We start from the raw sequence: 23,566 nt of genomic DNA, 5'->3' as shown, positions 1-23,566 counted from the left end.
CCCACCAATGGTCCCACGCACCTATGCAGGTGAGTTTTTTGGGGGGACAGATGTGTATCGTCCCGTTGGGGTGGGAAGGAGCTTTCTAGATACCTCCAGAGGGGCAGAGAGGCATCCCTGCAGGGGTCTGGGCCTGGCTTGGATCCTGGGTCTCCTGCTTTCCTTCCCAGCTCAGCAAGTTCTGGCTGCTTCCTTTAATTGTCTCCTCCTCAGCTTCCCTCCTGAGCCCCAAATCAGCATTCCAGCACCAACGCAAACTCATGAGGAGGGTCTTTGGGAGAATCGGTCAGATTATGAAAAGTCACATTTTCCCGTGTTGGGAATTAAACTCAAAGGCAGCGGGCTTTTCTTTGACTCCGTCTCAGCTACGTGCTCGGAAAGCCGGACCAGACACAGCCTCACACTTGGAGTTTCCATGTTCCAAGTCCTGGGCTTTATAATATAACAAGAAGCAGCGTAATAATACAGATAAGAGTGCTGGATCGGGGGCCAAGAAGACCTGGATTCCATTCTTGTTTTTGAAACATTGCAGTCCAGAAGTCATGAGTTCAAACCCACATTTGAGGGCTGGGTGACCAGACGGTGAGCTCTCTGTGCCTCAGTGTCCTTATCAGCATAACCTAGTCCTATCTCAATTGAGATCACGTATGCAAAGTGGAAGGTCTATGGAGGTACCAGCTCTTGTCATTGTGAGAGCGAACAAGCATTTATTAAGCACCTACTTTGTGCAGAGCATTGGGAGAGTGTGTTAGTTAGGGAGGCAATAAAGACCAAACCAGTTCCTGTTCTTGAGCAGCTCGCAGTCTGTGAGGGAGACGATAAAATGGTTAGGTACAGAATAGAGTGAGGGAGAAAAGGATGAGCCAGAAGCTGGAGTGGGAGGATGTGGCAGGAGAGGCTTTGGCCCAAAAGGAAGGGGAGCTAACCCTTGAATGGGGTGCCACAGAAGCCAGGGGGAGCATCGGGCATTTATGTGAGACATGGAGAAAGCCAGGGGTCGGGAAAAAACAGCGAGAAGAAGAGCATTCTGGGCTGGGGGCACAGTCAAAGAATATAACCAGGAATAGAATTTTTTGTTGGAGAAACAGCCTCTGAATCACTAAATTGAAGAGTAGGTGGGTGGGATAAGGTGGGAGAAGACAGGAACATAGGAAGAGGTGAGCTGATGAATGGCGTCGCAAAGGGAGAGGGGAAGAAAATCTGGCCTCCAACACTTACTATCTGTGTGACCCTGGGCAGGTCAATTCACCGTGTTTGTCTCAGTTTCCTCATCTGCAAAATGAGCAGGAGGAAATGGCCAGCTTTTCTAGTGTCTTTGCCAAGAAAGCCCTAAATGTTCAGCTCTCCACAAAGAGTTGGACATGACTAAAATGAGCTTTCAAGGAGCTTACTGAATGTTACTCTGCAGCCAAAGCCCTAGGTTCAAATCCTCCCTTTGAAGCTTACTATCTGTGTGCCCTTGCACAACTTATGGGTCTCAGTTTCCCTTTCTGTTAAATAAAGGGCTAGGACTAGATTGCTTCAAGTTCCAGATCTCGGCAAGAATTCTCGGAAGATGGCAGAATAGGTTGGTAAATATCAAGCTCTCCTGACTCCCCCCAAAATTGTGCCTCAGGGCAAACATAGACTAGTGAAAAATCAAGACTTGGGGCAGAACTGAGATCTCCCTGATACAACCCAAAACAAGGCAAAAGCCTTTTTAGTTCAACATTGATCTCAAACTCCTAACAGGATAGCCATGTTGCTGTGCAAATTGGGGGAAAACAGAACCCAAATTCTATTCTAATATCACTTCCAGCTCTTAATGTTCTGTATTCTGAAATCTTTCACTTTGACATTCCATGTTCTAAGTCCCCACCCAATCCTGACATCCCCTGTTCTCAGGCCCTCCCAGTCTGACAGTCCCTGTTCTAAGCTCCTTCCAGCTCTGACATTCCCTGTTCTAAGGCTCTTCTCCACTCTGACATTCCCTCTTCTAAGACCCCTCCTAGTTCTTACATCTCCTGTTCTAAGGCCCCTCCCAACTCTGACATCCCCTGTTCTAAGGCCCTTCTTCACTCTGACATCCCTTGTTCTCAGGCCCTCCCAGCTCTGACATCCCCTGTTCTAAGCCCCCTCCCAGCTCTGACATCCCCTGTTCTAAGGCCCTTCCCAGCTCTGACATTCCCTGGTCTAAGGCCCCTCCCAACTCTGACATCCACTGTTCTAAGGCCCTTCTTCACTCTGACATCCCCTGTTCTAAGGCCCTTCCCAGCTCTGACATCCCCTGTTCTAAGCTCCCTCCCAGCTCTGACATCCCTTGTTCTTAGGCCCCTCCCAGCTCTGACATCCCCTGTTCTAAGCCCCCTCCCAGCTCTGACATCCCCTGTTCTAAGCCCCCTCCCAGCTCTGACATCCCCTGTTCTAAGGCCCTTCCCAGCTCTGACATTCCCTGTTCTAAGGCCCCTCCCAACTCTGACATCCACTGTTCTAAGGCCCTTCTTCACTCTGACATCCCTTGTTCTCAGGCCCTCCCAGCTCTGACAGTCCCTGTTCTAAGGCCCTTCCCAGCTCTGACATTCCCTGTTCTAAGGCCCCTCCCAACTCTGACATCCACTGTTCTAAGGCCCTTCTTCACTCTGACATCCCTTGTTCTCAGGCCCTCCCAGCTCTGACATCCCCTGTTCTAAGGCCCCTCCCAGTTCTGACATTCCCTGTTCTAAGCTCCCTCCCAGCTCTGACATTCCCTGTTCTAAGCTCCCCCCCAGTCCTGACATTCCCTGTTCTAAGCTCCCTCCCAGCTCTGACATCCCCTGTTCTAAGGCCCCTCCCAGCTCTGACATTCCCTGTTCTAAGGCCCCTCCCAACTCTGACATCCACTGTTCTAAGGCCCTTCTTCACTCTGACATCCCTTGTTCTCAGGCCCTCCCAGCTCTGACATCCCCTGTTCTAAGGCCCCTCCCAGTTCTGACATTCCCTGTTCTAAGCTCCCTCCCAGCTCTGACATTCCCTGTTCTAAGCTCCCCCCCAGTCCTGACATTCCCTGTTCTAAGCTCCCTCCCAGCTCTGACATCCCCTGTTCTAAGGCCCCTCCCAGCTCTGACATTCCCTGTTCTAAGGCCCCTCCCAGCTCTGACATTCCCTGTTCTAAGGCTCTTCTCCACTCTGACATTCCCTCTTCTAAGACCCCTCCTAGTTCTTACATCTCCTGTTCTAAGGCCCCTCCCAGCTCTGACATTCCCTGTTCTAAGGCCCCTCCCAGCTCTGACATTCCCTGTTCTAAGGCTCTTCTCCACTCTGACATTCCCTGTTCTAAGGCCCCTCCTAGTTCTTACATCTCCTGTTCTAAGGCCCCTCCCAGCTCTGACATCCCCTGTTCTAAGGCCCCTCCCAGCTCTGACATCCCCTGTTCTAAGGCCCCTCCCAGCTCTGACATCCCCTGTTCTAAGGCCCCTCCCAGCTCTGACATTCCCTGTTCTAAGGCCCCTCCCAGCTCTGACATTCCCTGTTCTAAGGCCCCTCCCAGCCCTGACATTCCCTGTTCTAAGCCTCTTCTCCACTCTGACATTCCCTCTACTAAGACCCCTCCTAGTTCTTACATCTCCTGTTCTAAGGCCCCTCCCAGCTCTGACACTCTATGTGTGAGAGCTATTCTTTGATCCTGTTTATTTGCTGCTCTTTTAGGGGCAGGTCCTGTGATAATTGATATTCAAAGTATTCTCCCTTAAATGTCTTAGGGGAATATAGAATGACACCTAGAAGGCATCTCATATAGTGTCTACTTCTAGATAAGGAAAGTGAGGTCCCAAGAGGGGCAGTGAGTAGCTCGAGTCCCACAGCCCGTAAGCAGAAGCAGAACTGATAATTGTTCGCCATCTTTTGCCTCTCCCTCCAGTACCCCCTGTTGTTTCCCCTCTGGTTCCTCGTTTGCTGCCGCCAAAGGCTGTATAGGTAAAACACCATGCTGGAGTCCTATTTCATTTCATATGCCTTTTGGGGACACTAGGGGGCCAGGCCCTTGTCTTCCCAGCTGTTGATTGGGAAGGGGAGAGTTTGAGATAAAAGTCATTTGGAGTCAAGAATTAAGTGAATTTTGACTAATTCACATTTGTTCCTTTTTCCTAGCGCCCGTTCAATGCTGGAAGCCTCCCCTATTGGAGCCCAAAGAGAGATGTAAGTGAAATGGCCCCAGGGTTGACGGGGCACTTTACTATGAGAGATGATGAATTGATCCATAGCATTCTGGGAGCATATTTGCCAAGCACTTGTCAATATCCACTTAGAAAGGCTACCTGGGTTCTTCCCTAAATGGGCCTTTTGAGATGTGTCTTTGTGGAAGTGTCAGCTGTCACGCTGAAAGGAAGAACCAGATAAGGCCGGATATCTCAATCAAGGCACCGGCAAATCGTTAAAATTTCCTTTAATGAGTAAGTGGTAGTCCCTCGCTCTGGAGTTGGAGGTTGGGGAGGCAGAAAGCCATCTAGTTAGGAAGACAAGATTCATGTTACAGAATGCTAATTGTTCAGGAGAACAAAGGAGCAGCATGGCCCAGTGGGTAGATAGCTGGCCTTGGAGTCTCCCTGCTCTGCTATTACTTGGTTAATTTTATCCCGGCAAATCAATGGAACTTCTGGACTTTAGTATCCTCCTCTATAAAATGGGATGATATAGTAAATAGAATTGACTTTGGGGGCAGGAAAACCTAAACTCAAATACTACAACTTTGGCTGTGTGACTTTGGGCAAATCATGTAACGCGGGCAGCTCTCAAAGCCTATGTGTTACAAAGGAGTTGCTCAATGGAGAGAGTGTCCATATTGGGAATTTTCCCTCACTGAAGAAATCACAGATCTGGAACAATGAACAAACAAAAGTAAAGCTAATAAATGTTAATAATAATTACAAAACACTTTGAATATATTCTCCTTTGCTCTTCATCAACTTTATTTTAGAGACTGGAAGTCATCAATATCCCCCATTTTATAGATAATAAAAGTGGACTTCAGTAATGAAATAATTATATTATTTAATAATATTAATAAAATTAATTTAATAAAATAATTATTAATAAAAAGCAACTACTTAGTGTTTGCTATGTGCAATTATTAAATACTCACTGTTTATTTAAGTAAAGGTGACGCTTAGGTTTCATAAAAGTGAAATAGTCCCTGCCTTCAAAGAGTTTACATCCTAATGATGAAGATAATCCCTTTGTATATGAATAGATATAAATACAAACAAAATGAACCAAGATAGTTCCAGAAAGAAGTGTCATTCCTAGCAACTAGAATGGGAGGTCAGGGAAATAGGGAGCCACTGCAGGTTATTAGGTAGGAGAATAATATGATCAGATCTGTTCTTCAGCATAATGTCTTTGGCAGTTGTGTGAAGGATGAATGGAGTAGGTAGAAAGTGGAAGCAGAGAATACCATAAAGAAAAACATTGCATCAGTCCAGGGGGAAAAAGATGAGAACCTGAGCTAGGATGTGTGTGGGTATGGGTGTCGGTGCATATATAATTGGAGGGGACATTTTCCAACAAACTATGGAGTTGGCCCATAAATCCTCAATTTTTATTTTTCCTATGGGGACTGAGAGAGAAGTTACAATTGAAAATGAGCATGAAGTTGCATGAATGGAAGAATGATGGAGTCAACAGTAGGGCAGAAATTTGGAAGAGAAGGTTTGGAGGAAAAGATAATGAGACATCTTGAGTTTGTGATGCTCTTGGGAGATAGTTTGAAACACCTACCAGGCCAAGGGAGCTGGAGGATAAATCCAGGAGAGAAAGGAGGACTTTGTGGTGGCAATGGCTGGTGGTTCTTAAAAAGGACCCATGACACCATCGAGGCGATGATATATATCTGGAAGTCATTTTTATTGAGCTGAAAATTGTAATTAAAACTCCATTTGTTAAGAGCCTACCATGTTCCAGCAGGTCCTGGCTCAATTCTGGGGCTGCAGAGATAAACATGAAACATTGCCCGAAGGAGCTTCTGTAGTACAGTAGCAGCTACATAAATGCCTAATGTTTCATTGACATACTCTCTTGGGGGAAACAACACACACTAATGAATATATGCAGAATCCATACAAACAAAATGAATGCAAAACAGTTTGAAGAGGGAGGGAGAGCACTAGTTACTAGAGAGATCAGGAAAGGTTTCCTCCCTTTCTTCCCTCTTCCCTGTGCCCAATCTGTAACCAATTCTTGCCAGTTCTCCCTTCCCAACATCTCTTACATCTCTCCCTTTTCTCACCTCTAATACTCTGGTGCAGATCCTCATCTGGTCCGCTGCAGTAGCTGTTGGTGGATCAAATTGCTAGGTCAACATAAAACATAGAGTGACCATTTCATTCTACTCCTCCCCCTCCCCCAGCCCCTCATCAATAACCTTCAATGGCTCCCTGTTGCCTTGAGAATCAAATGAACAATTCTCTGGTTGGCTTGTAAATCCCTTCATAACCTGATGTTGTTCTAGTTTTCTGAACCTTCTTGCACCTTATAGCCACCAGCGCCACTACTTCCCTTCCATGTTCTGAGTTCCAATGACAGTGGACTCCTTTCTATCCTTCATACAAGACTATCTTCCAATCCTGTATGGTTTTATTGGCTGTCTTTAGGACTCAGCTAAAATCCTGCCTTCAAGAAACTGTTCCTGATCCCCTTTAATGCTGGTGCCTTCCTCCATTGCTTATCTCTAATTTATTCACTACACAATTTGATTGCTTGTTTTCTCACCCATTGAATGGAGAGTTGTTAGAGCACCAGCCCTGAAGTCTGGAGAACCTGAGTTCAAATCGGGCCTGAGACACTTAACCCTTCCTGGCTGTGTGACCCTGGGCAAGTCACTTAACCCCAATTGCCTCAGCAAAAAAAAAAAAAAAAAAAAAAAGAAAGAAAGAAATGGAGAGCTGCTTCTGGTCAGGGACTATCTTTTGTCTTTCTTTGCATCCTTAACACATAATAGGCACAGTACAAATGCTTTTTGTCTTGATTTGACTTCATGAAGAAGGTGGTACTTGACCAAGAGTCTTGGAAAAAAGTAAGAAAGTAAGAGAATTTAGAGTCGGGAAAGAGCAGAGGGTCTGACCTGGGCATGGAGACGGGGCACTACAAGGGACACAGAGATGTCATGAAGAACCTGTGATATTTTACATTCTCGGTTCCCCTCCATTTCTGATGTTCTATGTTCTAAAGTCTCACACTTCTCCCCAACCAATCTTTCCTCTGTACGGTAGTGTAAAGAGCACTGAGTTTGAATTTAGCACATTTGGATGCTGACAATACATGTAAATAGATAGATGGATGGACAATACGATGGATAGATGGATGGATGGACATATACAGGATAGATAAATAAAAAGAGATATAAATAGATGACAAATGGATGGATAGATGGATAGACAGATAGATGGGGGCTTACACATCGTCTTGTAGATAGATGATAGAATGGATGGATAGATAGATAGATAGATAGATAGATAGATAGATAGATAGATAGATAGAATGGATGGATGGATGGATGGATGGATGGATGGATGGATGGATGGATAGATAGATAGATAGATAGATAGATAGATAGATAGATAGATAGATAGATAGATAGATAGATGGATGAAAGGCAGAAATAAGAGGGGAAGTAATGACCAACTGAGGGACCAGGAAAGGCTTTCTCCAGAAAATGGTGTCTGTGATGAGTGCTGAAGCAAAGCAACAAATTGAAGAAGTGGAGGCCTACAGTTGTCCAGTTGAATGGAAATTTGTAAAATAATGGCTCGATGATTTTCTAATTCTGTGACCAGATGATTTGTACATGCTCTTTTCTCTCTCAATCCCATCAACTTTGGTCCAGATGGTATTTGAGCTGGAAGGACTCTTAGAGATAATTTATTTCAATCTCCTTATTTTAGAGTGAAAAAACCCAACTAACTCAACAAACTGAGGTCCAGAGCATTACTGTCCCAAGTTACTGAAGGTTACACCCTGAGAGAGGCAGGAGAGGGTTTAGGCTGGAACCATTATGGATGGGGCACCATGGAAGGTACTGATATTTTGTGGCTCGCCTTCGGGCAGGGGTGGCTAATTTTGTGTTTTTGTTCCAGAGATAATCAGTCCCTTCTGGACTCCTGCACCAGCTCTCAGCCAATAGAAAGTGTCAGATCCTGGATGAGTTCATCCTCCATCAGACCCAGCAGCACAAGAAGTCCGTCGCAGCAGTCGGTCAGTGGCAGTGGAATTCTGGATCAGAGGTAAGAGACTGGCAAACGGCGGCCACGGGACCATTGATGCAGTGGAAATGACAAGGCCCTCCCGGGTTCTGCTCTTTCTTGTGATATCCCAGCTACACTGTCTCAAGCTCAGAACCGGGTTGTCTTAGCCCCAGGCAATGCCAGCATGGAGGCAGAATGTTATTATAAAGCGTTAGAACGTAACAAATAGGATGGAACAGTGATTTTTAAAACATACATAATATCATAATAAAATGATAATTTATATTAAACTGGTAGTTCCCATTTCCCCTTTGTTTCTGACCTCCTCTTTCTGCATCTATGGCTTTCTTTGAATCATAGCTCAAATCCAGCCTTCTATGAGAGACCTTTCTAGCTCCCCCACCCCCCTACATCCTCCCTCATCTCTAGACAGAACCCAGTATTTCCTGTTCATCCTTACTTTTGCCTTCCCCCTTAGAATGGGAACTTCTTGGGGCACGGCCTGTGTTTTGGGCTCTCTTTGTATTCTGAACACATAACACGCTGCTTGCAATAGAGTAAGAACTATGATATAGTAAGTAATAGAAGGAATGTTTTCTGACTGACTGATTTTTTTCCTCCAGCTCAGAGCATTCATTTTCAGAAAAACCCTGTGGGATAGACAGTCCAAGTTTTATTATACCCTTTTTACAGATGAGATAATAAAGACCCAGAGAGTAGCAACAAATTAATATGTCATGAGACTCAATACTGAAATGGGTTTTTAGAGGCCGTCTAATCGAATATCTTTTAAAAAAGAAATTGGATTTTGGTATCTCATTCAGGCTGAAAGAATATATCCTATATTCTTTGAGACTAGGGCCTATTTTATTTTCTGTCCTATCCCCCAGAAGTTCAGAACTCCTGAGCTCAAGAGATCCGTCAGCCTCAGTCTCCCCCCAGAGGTGACATTATGGGGCCTCCACACCTATCACCAGTCCTCTTCTGGAGAGAGCAATAGAGGCTCAGGAGACTTCCATGTCTGGCCCAAGGAGCGGGCTGCTAAAAAAAGCCTCTACCTCCAGATCCCACAGTCCTCCATTTTGTCTTTTAATGCCCATTTTACAAAAGTGGAAACTGAGGATCAGAGGGATGTATGTGAATGGTCAATAGCAGTGCCATCAGGATTCTTGACTTTTATTCCACCATTCCTTCCACTAAAGATTGTGTGGAAGCAAAGGTGACTCAACATAGCTAGCTAGCTAGATGGATGGATAGACATACACAGGACAGATAGAAACAACAGAGAAGGAAATTCACTTTACTGATGGCCACCACTCTGTCTGGCTAACTGCTTCCACCCTCAGTAATTTATTTACATGTGAACCAAACTGAGTCAACAAGTAGCTCACACCCTGAGCTGCCACGTCCTTCCTGCTTGGGTTTAGAGGACGTAGAATGTTCCCGCTGGAGAACCACCTTACCTGGAGGGAGGACATCGACCTCTGGAGAAGGGAAGGGATGTGTGAAAGGCCCCAGGTGGTTTCAAGCTCGGATTCTCTGATGTTAGACATACCCAGCCTCCTTTCTCCCTGTGGAGTTTACATCTTTCCATCCAGGCTTCCAGGGCAGCCGAGGGGTGGTGAGGATGTTGGGAAAACATTTCCAGATGGACTTCTAAATAGCCATTGTCCCCAGGCTCATGCCCGAGGTTGCCCGGTGACCCTCATGGCTCACTCTGGAAAACATTTGGGGAGAGTCAGGATGCTGGGCTGGTGGGAAGGGTGGGCAGCGGGAAGGCAAGGTGGAACACTTGAGATATGTGCTTTGTATGGTGCCATTGTAGAAGGGGAAGAGGAGAGGAAGAGGTAAAGGAAAGGAGGAGAAAAGGAGGATCATGAGAAGTGGAGAAGGAGGAGGAGAAAGTTCAAGAAAGAGGAAGGGAGAAGGAAGAAGTGACATGTGAATGGGGAAGGCCATGTCAGTGGCTCAGATGGGTAACTCTGCTACTGTCTGAGGAGTTACCAGAGCTGGCTATGGTGGGGGAGTGAGTAATTGGGGATGGATTCTAATCTTTCCTGACACTGGACAAGTCATTCAAATTCTCTGCGACTCAGTTTCCCCATCTGTGAATTAAAGGGTATGATGTCTCTGGCATGTGGCTCATACTGTTATTGTGAATGTTACATGAAAAGAGTGTGTGTTATGCTATATAATGTTGTTATTACATGCTGGACCTATAGTCAGGAAAACCTAAATTCAAACACCTTGTCTGCCTCAATTTCCTTATTTGTAAAATGAGAAGACTGTGGGGATCACTTATATCATAGGGTTCTGGGAATATTCCAGCGCCATTATGTACATGAAGAGGCTTAGGAAATTAAAATGGCTTGCTGGGGCCATGCAGGTCACAAGTGTGAGAGGAAGAATTTGAATACAAGACCTCTGACTCCAATGCTCTTTTTCCTGTTCATTGCCAATATTGAATCTCATTTCTTTTCTTTTTTTTTATTAAAGCTTTTTATTTACAAAACATATGTCTGGGCAATTTTTCCAACATTGACCCTTGCAAAGCCTTCTGTTCCAAATTATCCTCTCCTTCCCCCCCACCCCCTCCCCTAGATGGCAGGTAGCCCCATACATGTTCAATATGTTAAAGTGTATGTTAAATACAATGTATGTATACATATTTATATAGTTGTCTTGTTGCACAAGAAAAATCGGAACTAGAAAGAAAAAAAAATACTTGAGAAGGAAAACAAAATTCAAAGGAACATCAATAGAAAGTGTGAAAGTCCTAGGATATACTATAAGATGTTTAATATGTATGGGAATGCCTGCCATCTAGGGGAGGGGCTGGAGGGAAGGAGGGGAAAAACTCAGAACAGAAGGGAGTGCAAGGGATAATGTTGTAAAAAAATTACCTATGCATATGTACTGTCAAAAAAAATGTTATAATTATAAAATTAATAAAAAAAAAAGAAAGTGTGAAAGCGCTATGTTGTGGTCCACACTCAGTTCCCATGGTTCTCTCTCTGGGTGTAGATGGCTCTCTTCATCATTGAAGAAATGGAACTGGTTTGAATCCTCTCATTGTTGGAGAGGGCCACGTCCATCAGAATTGATCATCATATAGTCTTGTTGTTGCCGTGTATCATGTTCTCCTGGTTCTGCTCATTTCCCTCAGCATCAGTTCCTGTAAGTCTCTCCAGGCCTTTCTGAAATCCTCCTGTTGGACATTTCTTACAGAACAATAATATTCCATCATATTCATATACCATAATTTATTCAGCCATTCTCCAGCTGATGGGCATCCACTCATTTTCCAGTTTCTGGCCACTACAAAGAGGGCTGCCACAAACATTCTTCCACATACAGGTCCCTTTCCCTTCTTTAAGATCTTTTTGGGATATAAGCCCAGCAGTAGCACTGCTGGATCAAAGGGTCTGCACAGTTTGATAACTTTTTGAGCATAATTCCAAATCGCTCTCCAGAATGGCTGGATCCGTTGGATCTTATTTCTAACAATGCCTGCGTGACTATAGGCAAGCCCCTTCACCTTTCTGAGAGACTGGGAAATGAGCACTGTTCTAGTCCAACAATCTTCCTGTTTGTTGTGATCATGAGGAAAAGGAGGAATAGGACGTTATGTCTCTTACCCATATGGACTCTCCCTTCATCCCCATTTGGTGGCTGCTTATTCTCCTCCTTCTCCCCTCCTCCTTGCCCTTTCCCTTCTTCTCTTCCCCTTTCTCCTTGTCATCCTCCTCCTCCTCCTCTTCCTCTCTCCTCCCTTCTCTTTCTTTCCCTCCTCTTCCACCATCTTCTCCTGTTCCTTCTATTACAATGATCCCACACTAGGCACACTTATCAAACACCGTACCATTATTAGGCATCCCTGGGGCTCGAATAGCTCCACTTCCTTCCAAACCTCACAGTCATAAAATTAACATTTTCTGCCCCCCCCCCCCCAAGTAGCTGGCTGCTCTCACCTGTGCTTTCCAGTCCCCTGCTCCCATTCACTTTGGCCAAACATAACACGGATGAAAAATTGGCATCTGAGCCGCCATGAGGAGCGATCTGCTCTTCAGAGGTCCCGTCTGGCTTTAAATGGCGGCCCTTTGGGGGAGACCCGTGTGCCAGCTGCTCTGGAACCTGGTCATAGGCAGGCTATGCAAAGGGCTCCTGGGGTTCACTGTATTTTGGGGTCTGGCTCCTTCTTTATCAAGCCTTGGGCTTGAAAACACCGTGAATGAGAGTTATATTCAGAGATCATAGCATTGTTGCCTTTTAGAATTGGCAGACGATTGAGAAATCATTTTAATCCAACAACCATATTTTCCTGATGGAAAAAAAAAGGGAGAGCTTGGAAAAGACAGTGACTTGGGAGGACAAGAAAGTGATGGGCCAGGATTTCCTGCTTCTCCCTCCCTTTTTTTATCCCATATATATTGAAGGTGCAAATAGAGTTTATGATGTATAAAACATGATACAAGATTTTGGAATATACATACGTGGGTATTATATATGGCTGATATATTTAGGATTAAAGCAAGCAGATCTATGTAAACTTCGGTAATTCATTTTATTTAACCTTTGTTTTCTCATTTGAAGGACATGGAGATTAGCCTTGACTTTTAGGGACCATTCTTGCCCTATGACCCTATGCCTTTTAAGCAAAAATTAGAGGACTTTGATAATGGTCTTCAAGTATCTGTCAATTATTAATAATAAGTTAATTATTCCTTCTGTGCCTCAGTTTCTTAAATGATGAGGATATGAATCCTTGTGGTGTCTATCTTAGGTTGTTAGAGTGTTTTGGGGGAAATTTGAAAGGAGCATCGTTGGTGAGATATTTGGGGTGTTGCCATGGGTTTCCTTTCTCTTGAGTTTATCAGTTAAAGGCTGTGGATGGACCACATTGTTAACAGAATAAATGCTTTGCAAAATGTTTTGTAATTATTATCTTATTTGTTCCTCACCACAACCCTGGGACACTAGTGCTATGATTACTCCCATTTTGCAGGTGAGGAAACTGAGGCAAAAAGAAGTTAAACGCCTTGTTTAGGGTTTGAGGCAGGATTTGAATTTTGATCTTCCTGACTGACTAGTCCAGTGCTCTCTTTCACCACTGAGATATCTTGTAAGAAAGAGGTACTGTGGTAGTGGGGAAAGTACTAGGTTCCAAATCAGAATTCCAATACTAACTCTGTCTATATGACCTTGGACAAGTAATTTCTTGGGGTCTCCTTTGTTCATCTCTAATATGAGGGGGTCAGACTCAACATGCTCGAAGATGATTTCTAGCCTCAACGATGACCTTCTTTGTAGGGAGAGGATTCTTTTTTGTTTATAGATTGGTTAAGTTGACTTCTGGGTTTCTTTCAGATCAAATTCTGTGCCTGCAATTACCAGACTTTGAATCTTTCTTTTAGTAAAGTGAAATGACTCCAAATCCAGTAAAGACTGGGATCTTGCAGGCTTCTGGATTTCCCGGGAGATCTTGGGCCCATCCCACAAGTGGGCTCTAAAAGCCTTCATTTAGGCAGAGAGTGACATTCCTTTTATAGTCGTGCATCTTATCTGACTCTATCTTCATTTCTCCGAGCTCATTTGGTTTTCTGTCATGAGGGTGGCCCGATTATAATTAGAAGTGAATGGCAATAAATCAGAAATTATGGATTAAACAGATGTGTAATTAAGATGAAATGCATTGGACTTTCATCATAACAAAAGGTCAATAGCATAAAGTAGAGAAAAGACTAGCTGGTTGATGGGTGACCCCAGAAATGAACACTTATTTTCCTTGCTAACTTCAAAAGCTCTTGATCTAAGGTAAAGCTTATAAAGTATAAAAGGCAGCTGGGAGGAGGAGGATATTAACTTTTAGGGCCTTGAACGGGCTGGTGATTGTTGCTAAGTGACCCAAGACTGATATGTAAGATGAGCAAAAATATCAAAAGGAAATCGAGACAACAAGGCAAGCCTGGTGAGCTAATTAAAACAAGATCAACTGATTATTGCTTTTAATTAACATGAAAGAAAGTCTATTTGGGGAAAGAACTTGGTTTTCTAGAATTTATTTCCCTTCTACTGCAACCCCGGGCATCTATCTACTTACCTGGGCTACTCTGACCATGGCAAGGAGAGGAAGAAACACAAAATCATTAAGAATGATATTTTACTGATGGTAAACAATTTAGGGCCAATAGATGCTCAAGGGATGCTTTTTCTTTTTCAAATCCCATTCCCACACCTTTTCTCCTTGGATCCTGACAGTGGGTCTGTGAGTAGGTCAGGGGACCAATTATCATCACCATTTTGCAGAGGATAGCACCACAACACAGTCCCAAATCAATCAGTCGGTCAACTAACCAGTATTTCTGGGGCATCTACCATTGCACGTATTAAAGATGATGCTCGGTGCTGACTGAGATAGTCCCTTTCCTCAAGGAGCACATGTGCTAACCATGAGGTGCACAGATATGGACACATACAAAGGACAGATACAAGGAAAGCTCAGGGAGGAATGTAGTTGAGAGAGCCAAGAAAAACCTCATATCCTATTTCAGGTTCAAGGTATTTCTCAGGCCTACAAATGATCTTTACTTGGAATATATTTGTATGAATCTTACCCCATAGAACAATGGTCCTCAAACTTTTTAAATAGGGGCCAGTTCCCTGTCCCTCAGACTGTGGGAGGCCGGACTATAGTTAAAACAAAAGCTCACGCTCTGTCTCCGCCCCTCTGCTCATTTGCCATAACCGGCGGACCTCATAAACGTCCTCAGCGGGCCGCATCTGGCCCAAGGGCCGTAGTTTGAGAACCCCTGCCGTAGACTATAAGCTATTTGAAGGCAGAGATGATTTAATTTTTCATTTTTGAATTCCCACCACCATGGGAGTTAGAAAAAGGAGGGTCCTGGGCCCCAAGAGCCTTTTAACATTGTGCTTTTGGAAACTAAAATTCAAAAGTGATTCTGACTGGCTCTCACTAGCATAGTCTCTGGTGTACAATAGACATTTGATAAATGCTGATTGATTGATTAGAAAACATGGAGGCATTCATATGGAGGGAACATATTTAGTCATGGTACATGTCTTGAGGGGCACTTGTATGAAGAAAACATGTTACTCCTGGGTAGAGGGAGCTTCTGAGACTGGGACCAAAGAAGTCTTTTGAAGATGCCATTCTACAATAACCTAGTGTACGCCCCCACTGGATTTTTAATTTTTAAAAAATTTTCATGATATGGGAATCTAGGGGAGAGTCTCTGCCAAATATTGATCCTTTGTTGTTCTTCCGTGACTATTGCTTAATGGGTTCTCCATTGGTACTGTAGTCGCTGTGGAAGATTTTCAGTCAGGACTACTGAACACAAGGTTATAGAGTTTTCATTTCCTTCTGGCCTCTGCCATCTTCGGCCTTGCTATCGTTACCTCTTTTCCATTCAAAAAACACATTAATTCTGCCCGCCCTTTTCTTAGACTAAAGGCAGAGACTTAAACTCCATCATTTTAGAAAGGTAAAACTTGAATACACTTACTCTTACTCTAAAGAAAAATCTTCTATCAGCTTCTTACTCCCATGGGAAGCTTTTGATCTGTTCTCAGAGCCCTGGCTAAAGTATTCCTTTAAAGTATTCCTTCCTTTCCAAAAGGATATCCTTCATCTCAATTGCCAATGTCTTTGGAACATAGAAAGTCCTAAAAAATTCAATGTAGCTTCAGAAATTCTTTGTGGCCCCCTCTTAATGTCAGAATGCTTAACGACAACTAGTCAGCATCACTTGGATTTTAGCTTCCAAAAAAAAGATGTTAAAAGGCTCTTGGGACCTGGGGTTCTCCGCTTTTTCAAGGCACCAATTTTTTTGGTATTTTAGATTTTTAAAATTTTTAAATGTAATATGTCATCTTCCCAAAATTATATATGCAAACAACTATTAAAAACATTTGTCTCCATTATTTTGGGTTTTGATAAAAATGAACGAGATAGGGAAAGGCGTAAGAATTCACTGCTCATGCAGGGGAGAAGGTCATTATCGTTCTCCTGCTTAATTTCTGCTTTTATTATGGGCACATAGTTATATCCATCTATATGAAGAGATCCAGAAGTAGGGAAGAATTTCCCAAAGATTATACAATGTGTGTGATGTGTGTGTGTGTGTGTGTGTGTGTGTGTGTGTGCGTGTGTGAATATGTGTGTGCATGCATACACGTGCGCTTGAAATATTTACAACTGTCCAGTTCCTGTTGGGCAAATAGAGTTGTTTCTTGAATACATGATCCTTTCAGCTCTCTCCCTAGTCAGCTCAGATTTATCCAAGGAAGAGTTAGTTTAGTGACTCCAATGGATCTGGCCAAGTATTATCCATTAATGTCAAGAAACTCGTAATGACATGCTGTGTAAGGAATATTCACTGGAAAATACAGAAGAATAATTGGGCCACTGGTAAAAAACAAAAGGAGTCTTAGAATCAGAAGATTATAGCATTTTAGAACCAGAGGGGACCTTGGGTCCTAGAGATATTTTCAAACATAGATTATAGAAATATTTTAAAACATGGATTATAAAAGGTGAGAGGGGCCTTAGAACAGGGATGTCAGAGCTGGAAGGCCCTAGTACAGGGATATTAGAGCTGGGAGGGCCTTAGAACAGGGGATGTCAGAGCTGGAAGGCCCTAGTACAGGGATATTAGAGCTGGAACAGAGCCTAGAATACTTTAGTGGTATAGTGAAAAGAATATTAGACTACAAATCAGGAAGACTGACTTTGAATCTTGATTTTGATATTTGGTCGCTATAGTGACCAAACTCCCAGCCTTAGTTTTCTCTTCTGAGAAATGGGGATAATAGAAGCTATTTTCTCCTAGGGTGGCTATATGGATCACAAGAGGATGATCTATATAAAAGCACTTTGCAAACCTTGAAGTACTGGGTAAATGTTCACTATTTCTGGCATAGAAAACTCTTTCTTAGATGGAGCTTAGAACCTGTGATGAAACAGAGGCAGAGAAGGAGGCAGTGGCCCAGGGTTGCCAGAAACAGAGACCACTCCCCTGGATCCCAGTTCTCTCTTACCCACTGTCCTTTGGGGCCATCTTCTCCATCATATTCCTCCTTTCCTGGGTGCTCTTTGAATAGAGCCACTCTCTCTCTCCCCCATAGTACCTGGGATAAGGCTGCGTGTATGCATAATAATAACTGACCATTCTGTAGCATTTTAAGACTCACAGATTGCTATCAAAACAGCATCTCATTTGTTCCCTGAAACCTTTCAGTGGGATAAGGACTACAGTATTTTTATCGGTTGTTAGAAATGAGGAAATTTAGGGCCACTAGGGCAAGAAAACTTGCCAGTGATCCCATAAGTTAGTTTTGAGATTTGTAACTAGGATTTGAACCCAAGTTCTCCAGACTTCAAGATTCCACTATAGCATACTGCATACAGTAGACACTTAATAGATGTTTGTTGAGTAGCTGAATGACTGAGCAAACTAGAATATATTCTAATGTTAAGAAATAAAAACAATGTTCAGCATCATAGAGAGCTAGAGCTAGAGATGAGAGAAATGAGAGACAAAGATACAAAGACAGATATAGAGAGAAGAAAAAGAGAAAGAAGAGACAGGGAGAGACACACAGAGAGAGAGACAGAGAGGAGAGAGACAGAGACAAAGATAGAGAGGTGAGAGAGGTGACACACACACACACACACACACACACACACACACACACACAGACTATTTTATGATTCAAAAAATCCCTGTCTGTGTTATTTATAAGGAAGTGTCAACTCAAGAGAAATATACCTAAAGCTCCGTGATGGATGGCCAAGAAAGACGCCTTGCTGCCTCTGAAAAATGCAAGAGCTTCTAGAAATGGTGACACTAAATTTAATTAGTGACACAGAGAGAGAGTGTTTATGACCTCAGCAGTGGCGGATGCCATACTCGGCCCTATCGTCTCCCAGAATCTCTGGCACCGGCCCCAGAAGCTTCCTCCCAGAAGGTCTCAGGTCAGGCTGCTTCATGGCCAGTCACTGTTTCTGCAGGAGCCCCTGTTCTGGGTGCTCAGAGGGACTCAGTCTCCCTCCACATGGGGACCACTCAGGTGGAGCCAGACCCGACTCCATTTGTTGGAGGGTTCCATCTAATGATTCCCTTTTCTTTAGAAGGTGTTATTCCCTAGGATGAGGTTCAAGGTGATTCCTCCCAGGAATCCTAGAACTTTCTAAGAAGAAGGGGAGGTGCTTCCTCCAAATCCTTGGTAATTCCCAACACAGGCAATGAGATCTGGTTGGGGAACATTTATTAAGCACCTACTATATGTCAGGCACTGTGTTTGTGTATGAGTGTATCGATTTATGTATAGAGCAACATGGAGGTGATGTCAGGAAAGGTGTTGAAGGAGACCAGGGAAAGCTTGCTGAAGAAGGTGGGTTATTAGCTGCGACTTGAGAAGGGGGAGCACTTCCCACACAGGAGACAGCCAAGGACAATGTCATTCTTGTGGGAGGTCAGACACAGAGGCCAGTGTCATTGGAGGGAGTGAAGTGTATAAAGAATAGAAAGGAAGTGGCTTCTGAGCTGAGACTTAAAGGAAGAGAAGGCTTTGGAGATGGGAGAAGGGCAGTATATTTCAAAGATATTGGAAAGTTTGTATGATGCATTGATGAAGTGGAGGGGAGTAGGAGGGAATAAGCATTTATGTAGCTCCTGCTGTTTGTCCTTCATTCTCACAGAGACCCATGACATCAAGGAAGTGATACTATGACCAGCAAGTGAATTGGATTTAAGTGAGGGACGACTTGCAAGGTCATCCACCTCACTTTCCCCTCCGAGCCATCTGGGTCCAGTGACAAAATATAGCTCCTAGTGTGTGCCAGACAATGGGCTAAACACTTTCCAAATATTATTTCCTTGGATCCTCCCAACAACCTTGGGAGCTGGGTGCTGCTTTATTCCTATTTTACAGATGAGGAAACTGAGGCTGAGGTGAAATGACTTGCTCGGGGGGTCACACAGCTGGCAAATATCTACAGTTGAATTTGAACTTAGGTCTGGAGTACTCCAGAGCTCTATCCACTGGGCTACTTAGACATGGCATGCTAAGTTTGCAGAATGTATAGTCATACGGTTTGACTGGAATAGAGAATGAACAAAAGGGAGTTATAGAAAATAAGATTAGGATCAAAATTAGAGCCATTTCATAGTGGAAATTTAGGAAAACTAAAAAGAGAGAGAAGACTATTGCATCTCAAAGAGAATTTGCAGGTTTTCCTCTCCATCTTACCCATGATCCAGTGGAACAGTTTTTGGTGTGTGTTTTTTTTTTTTCTTTTTTGTGGGACATCTGGATCGGTGATTTCATCAATGTAGAGGACTCCCTCCACTAAAGCAGATAGACTTCATGTCAGATACTGACAGTCTTAGAAGACTGCATATAAACATTTTACGTCACACTGTCTCTCTTATCTCGGGCTTAGGGCCATCTTTTCTTTCTCCATTGAAGTCCCCACTAGATTGTGTATTCTGTTTGAGATTGTATTTATATCCCAACCCCAATGATTGGTCTGTCACCACGTAATTAGCAATGCTACTCTCTGAATTTATTACCGAAAGCCACTCTGGTCTGTTTTCATTGGATGTGTACCATATTGCAATGTGAGCATAGAGATTATTGTATAAATTATTCTCACTCACATAATCATCGTGATTTTAATTACTGTGTAATCTTCACTAATTACTGCTGGATGTATCATTTGCTTTGGTGCCGATTTCATACCGCGACTTTACGTTGAGCTTCAAAGACAGTATTATGTTTCTGTCTATCATGAGAGAAAGATTATTCTCCCTCTAGAGAATCTCTGAGTCCTGTACACTCAGCTCATTTGCCATTTGGAATCCAGAGGTGTAGAAGGTCAGTGCTTCCTTGGCTTGACAAATGGCTCTTTGGGAGTTGGTGGTCTCATGGGGACCAAGCCTCTGGGGATGGATCCCTGAATTTAATTAGTGGGGATCTTGGAGGATTGAAATACAGTCTATCTAGATTACATATTAAACACTTTCTATTTGGTAAACACTTTCAGAAGCTCAGCTCTGATGGTATAGATCCCACCAAGTCAAGATGGCATTTTCATTAATGAACTTGAGTTAAAACATTGAATAGAGATGTCACAAAGCAAATGAACCTTTGATAAAGGTGGAGATGTTCTTCCTGCTTCCGTCAGCTGCAGTGACCTCCTTCTGAGGCAGGTTTCTCCCCTGGGTCTTGAAGTTGGTAAATCAAGAGAATGGAATCTACAGAGAAATCTCCCAAATTTCTCACTATCTGTCCATTCCCATCTCCTTCCCCCATGGAATGCATTGTCATCCATTGCCATCCTTTAATTACTGAATTTTTTTTTAAAAAGCATTCATTAAATGCCTATATTGTGTTAAACATTGGGCATCCTAAGTGAAGACAGTTCCTGCCCCCTCAAAAAGCTTAATTGAAGGACAGACCTATTGGCGAATGGCGGCTAGGGAACAGTATTTTGGTCTCTGATGTCTTTGTTCTTCCTTGATATAACTTCACCCCTGCAGTGATCTTGGTTGTAACTTTGTCCCTGCTTTTCCCAAACCCTATTATTTGGGGTGATTTCATTGAGTTTCAAGGCCAAAGAAAACCTAATGTGTAACTTAGAGGTATATCTGGATTGCTAAGACAGTGAAATAACTTGCAAATATATGTTAAATGTGAGATTTGAACTCAGTCCCTGCCTCTGAGACTTGTTGTCTTTGCATTTGACTAGGAAGCCCCCAATTTGGCAGCTTAAAAATCATGTGTTTCCCTGAGGCAGATGGATGGAAAAGAATTCAGACAACTTGACTTGGAATCAGTAAGGCCTGAGTGTAAATTCTGTCTCGGATATTTATTAACTGTGTAACCCTAAGCAAATCATTTTCTTGAACCTCAGTTTCTTTGTCCATGAAATAAGGATAACACGACTTTCCTCCCGTTAATTGCTGTGAGGATCTACATATATACATATGTATATATATACGTATATATATATATATATAACTAGATATAAATATGGATAGAAAGTATATATGTATATATATATACGTATATATATATACACATATATAACTAGATATAAATATGGATAGAAAGTATATATATATATATATATATATATATATATATATATATATATATATATATATATATATATATATATATATATATATATATATATATATATATGTGTGTGTGTGTGTGTGTGTGTGTGTATTTCTTTTTCAAAACTATATAAAATTGCTACTATTATTCCATACTCCCAATAGTATACCCTCCAAAATTGCTTACTCCTTCCCATCCCTCGAGGATGCTACTTGCTTCAGGTATAAAAATGACTAGTTATGGTTCAGAGAGAAATGATAGAATTTTGGAGCCGAAAATAACCTTCGAGATATTCAGTCCAAACTCCTCATTTTATTGATTAAATCCAAATGCTGAAAGAGGAAAGTGATTTACCCAGAATTGGAAAGCAAATGAAGAGCAGAGTTAAAAATCGCATCTTTCTGGCCAGTGTTCTTCTCACCTACCCATGATGCTAGACTACCTCCCAATGGAGTAGCTTCTGAAAAATGGCATCTAGTCATCTCCTCCCCTAGATTTATCCATATCAAATCCTGGTGTGGCAGAAGGAATACTGGAGTGATTTGGTTTATATCCATTACATTAGTCTGGGTCCAACCCCCCTCCTCGTACCAAGGAAGAAGCTGAGGCTTAGAGAGGGGGTGGAACTTGCCCAAGAGCTGATATTTTGAACACAACTCCCGCCCTCAACTTCTTTCCGTAATATCGTGTCGATCATAGACTGAGAGCTGGAACTCAGAGGTTGTTTTGTTCAACCCACTCATGTTCTAGAAGAAGGAAAAAAAAAGTCCCAGACTGCCATGCTGCCCCTGCAGCACCCATGGACAATGATTCCTTGAGTCCATAGTCCAAATTGGAGAGTGGTGGAGGGCAATTCTCCAAGTGAATGAATGAATGAATGAAAAAAATATTTAATAAATACTTAATGTGGCATCTATGGGGAATATAAAAGGGAGACCATCCTTGCCCCCAGGAAGCTTACATTCTAACAGGGGAGACCACACATATTGAGAAATAGTGTCCAGTGAGGTATAAAAAGTTATAAAATAGTGGAATGGATCCAAAAGGAAAGGAGATTCATATGGCTGGATTAATTTATAATGGCGTTAATGAATTCATAGTTATAGAACTGGGGGAATTTTGGAGAGGAAGGGGCCTGGCAAGAAAATGGCCAGGAAGCACGGCTGGAGCTTCTCGATATAGTAGCTTAGATGAGGTCATGTAAGCCCAAGGCTGCCAGGTCTCAGAGTCCACAAAGAGGAGAAGCATTAAATAAGGTCCCGAAAGCTCCCATCGCAGGAGGAACAGAATTTGTTTTGAATGAGAATAGATACATTCCTAACTACTAACATAAACCCTCAAACTCTGTTCCCTGCATTATTTTAGTGGTGGGACTTAAAGGGAGCTTCAAGACCATCTGGATGATGGCTCCATCTTCCCCTCACCCATTATCCAGATGAAGAAACTGAGACCCAGAGAGGTGGTAACAATAATCTCTAAGATCTCTTGGCTCTAAAGATCTGTAAGACCCATGACCCATCTTGTCTTCTTGGACTTATTTTTAACACATAGCGTAGAGCCCTTTGCAAATGTCACCTTTTGAATACATTTCTGCTAAATCTAAGTGCCTGGAATATCAAACAAGCAAGCCCCCTCGGGGCCAGGCATAATATTGTGGGCTGGGGCACAAAGACAATGAGCTTCCATTCTCCGGGACTGCTTCACCTTTGTGGCAGTGTGGGGAAGTCTTTGGACCCCTTCTCGATTCACATTTTCAAATAATTGAAGGAAATAAATGCTATGTTTTAGTTAGAGGCTAGTGAAAAAATTTCCCCCATCAATATTTTTGGACCTCAGGTTAAAAAGAACCTCTGACTACTAAGAAGCAGCTGGGAACGATGATGATGATGATGATGATGATGATGATGATGATGATGATGATGATGATGATTGTTTAACACTTTGAGGTTTAAAAAAAAAACATGGTAGCTATATATTAGATTAACTGCCATCTAGGGGAGAGGGTGAGGGGAAGGATGGGAAAAGTTGGAACACAAGGTTTTGCAAGGGTCGATGTTGAAAAATTATCCATGCATACATCTTGTAAATAAAAAGCTATTAAAAAAATGTTAGCTATTCCTCACCGGATCCTCACAACAACTCTACATGAAGGTGCTATTATTGTCCCCATTTTACAGAGGAGGAAACTGAGATCAAGAAAGTTGGAGTCTTGCTTACCCAGGGTC

General features: G+C 42.8%; 1 protein-coding gene across 1 annotated transcript in view; it reads left to right on the top strand.

Moving 5' to 3' along the window:
* The window catches only part of MYO18B (myosin XVIIIB), a 358,263-nt gene that overhangs the window by 299,628 nt on the left and 35,069 nt on the right, over positions 1–23,566 (top strand). The window contains exons 41-42 of the mRNA XM_074295232.1: positions 4,105–4,152; positions 8,085–8,231. Coding sequence (XP_074151333.1) covers positions 4,105–4,152; positions 8,085–8,231 — 195 coding nt within the window. The remainder of the gene's footprint in view (positions 1–4,104; positions 4,153–8,084; positions 8,232–23,566) is intronic.

This window comes from Sminthopsis crassicaudata, chromosome 1 (assembly GCF_048593235.1).
Source record: "Sminthopsis crassicaudata isolate SCR6 chromosome 1, ASM4859323v1, whole genome shotgun sequence".
Classification (NCBI taxonomy): domain Eukaryota; kingdom Metazoa; phylum Chordata; class Mammalia; order Dasyuromorphia; family Dasyuridae; genus Sminthopsis; species Sminthopsis crassicaudata.
The sequence above is the reverse complement of the archived record's forward strand: the minus strand, read 5'-3'. Positions and strand labels throughout refer to the sequence as shown.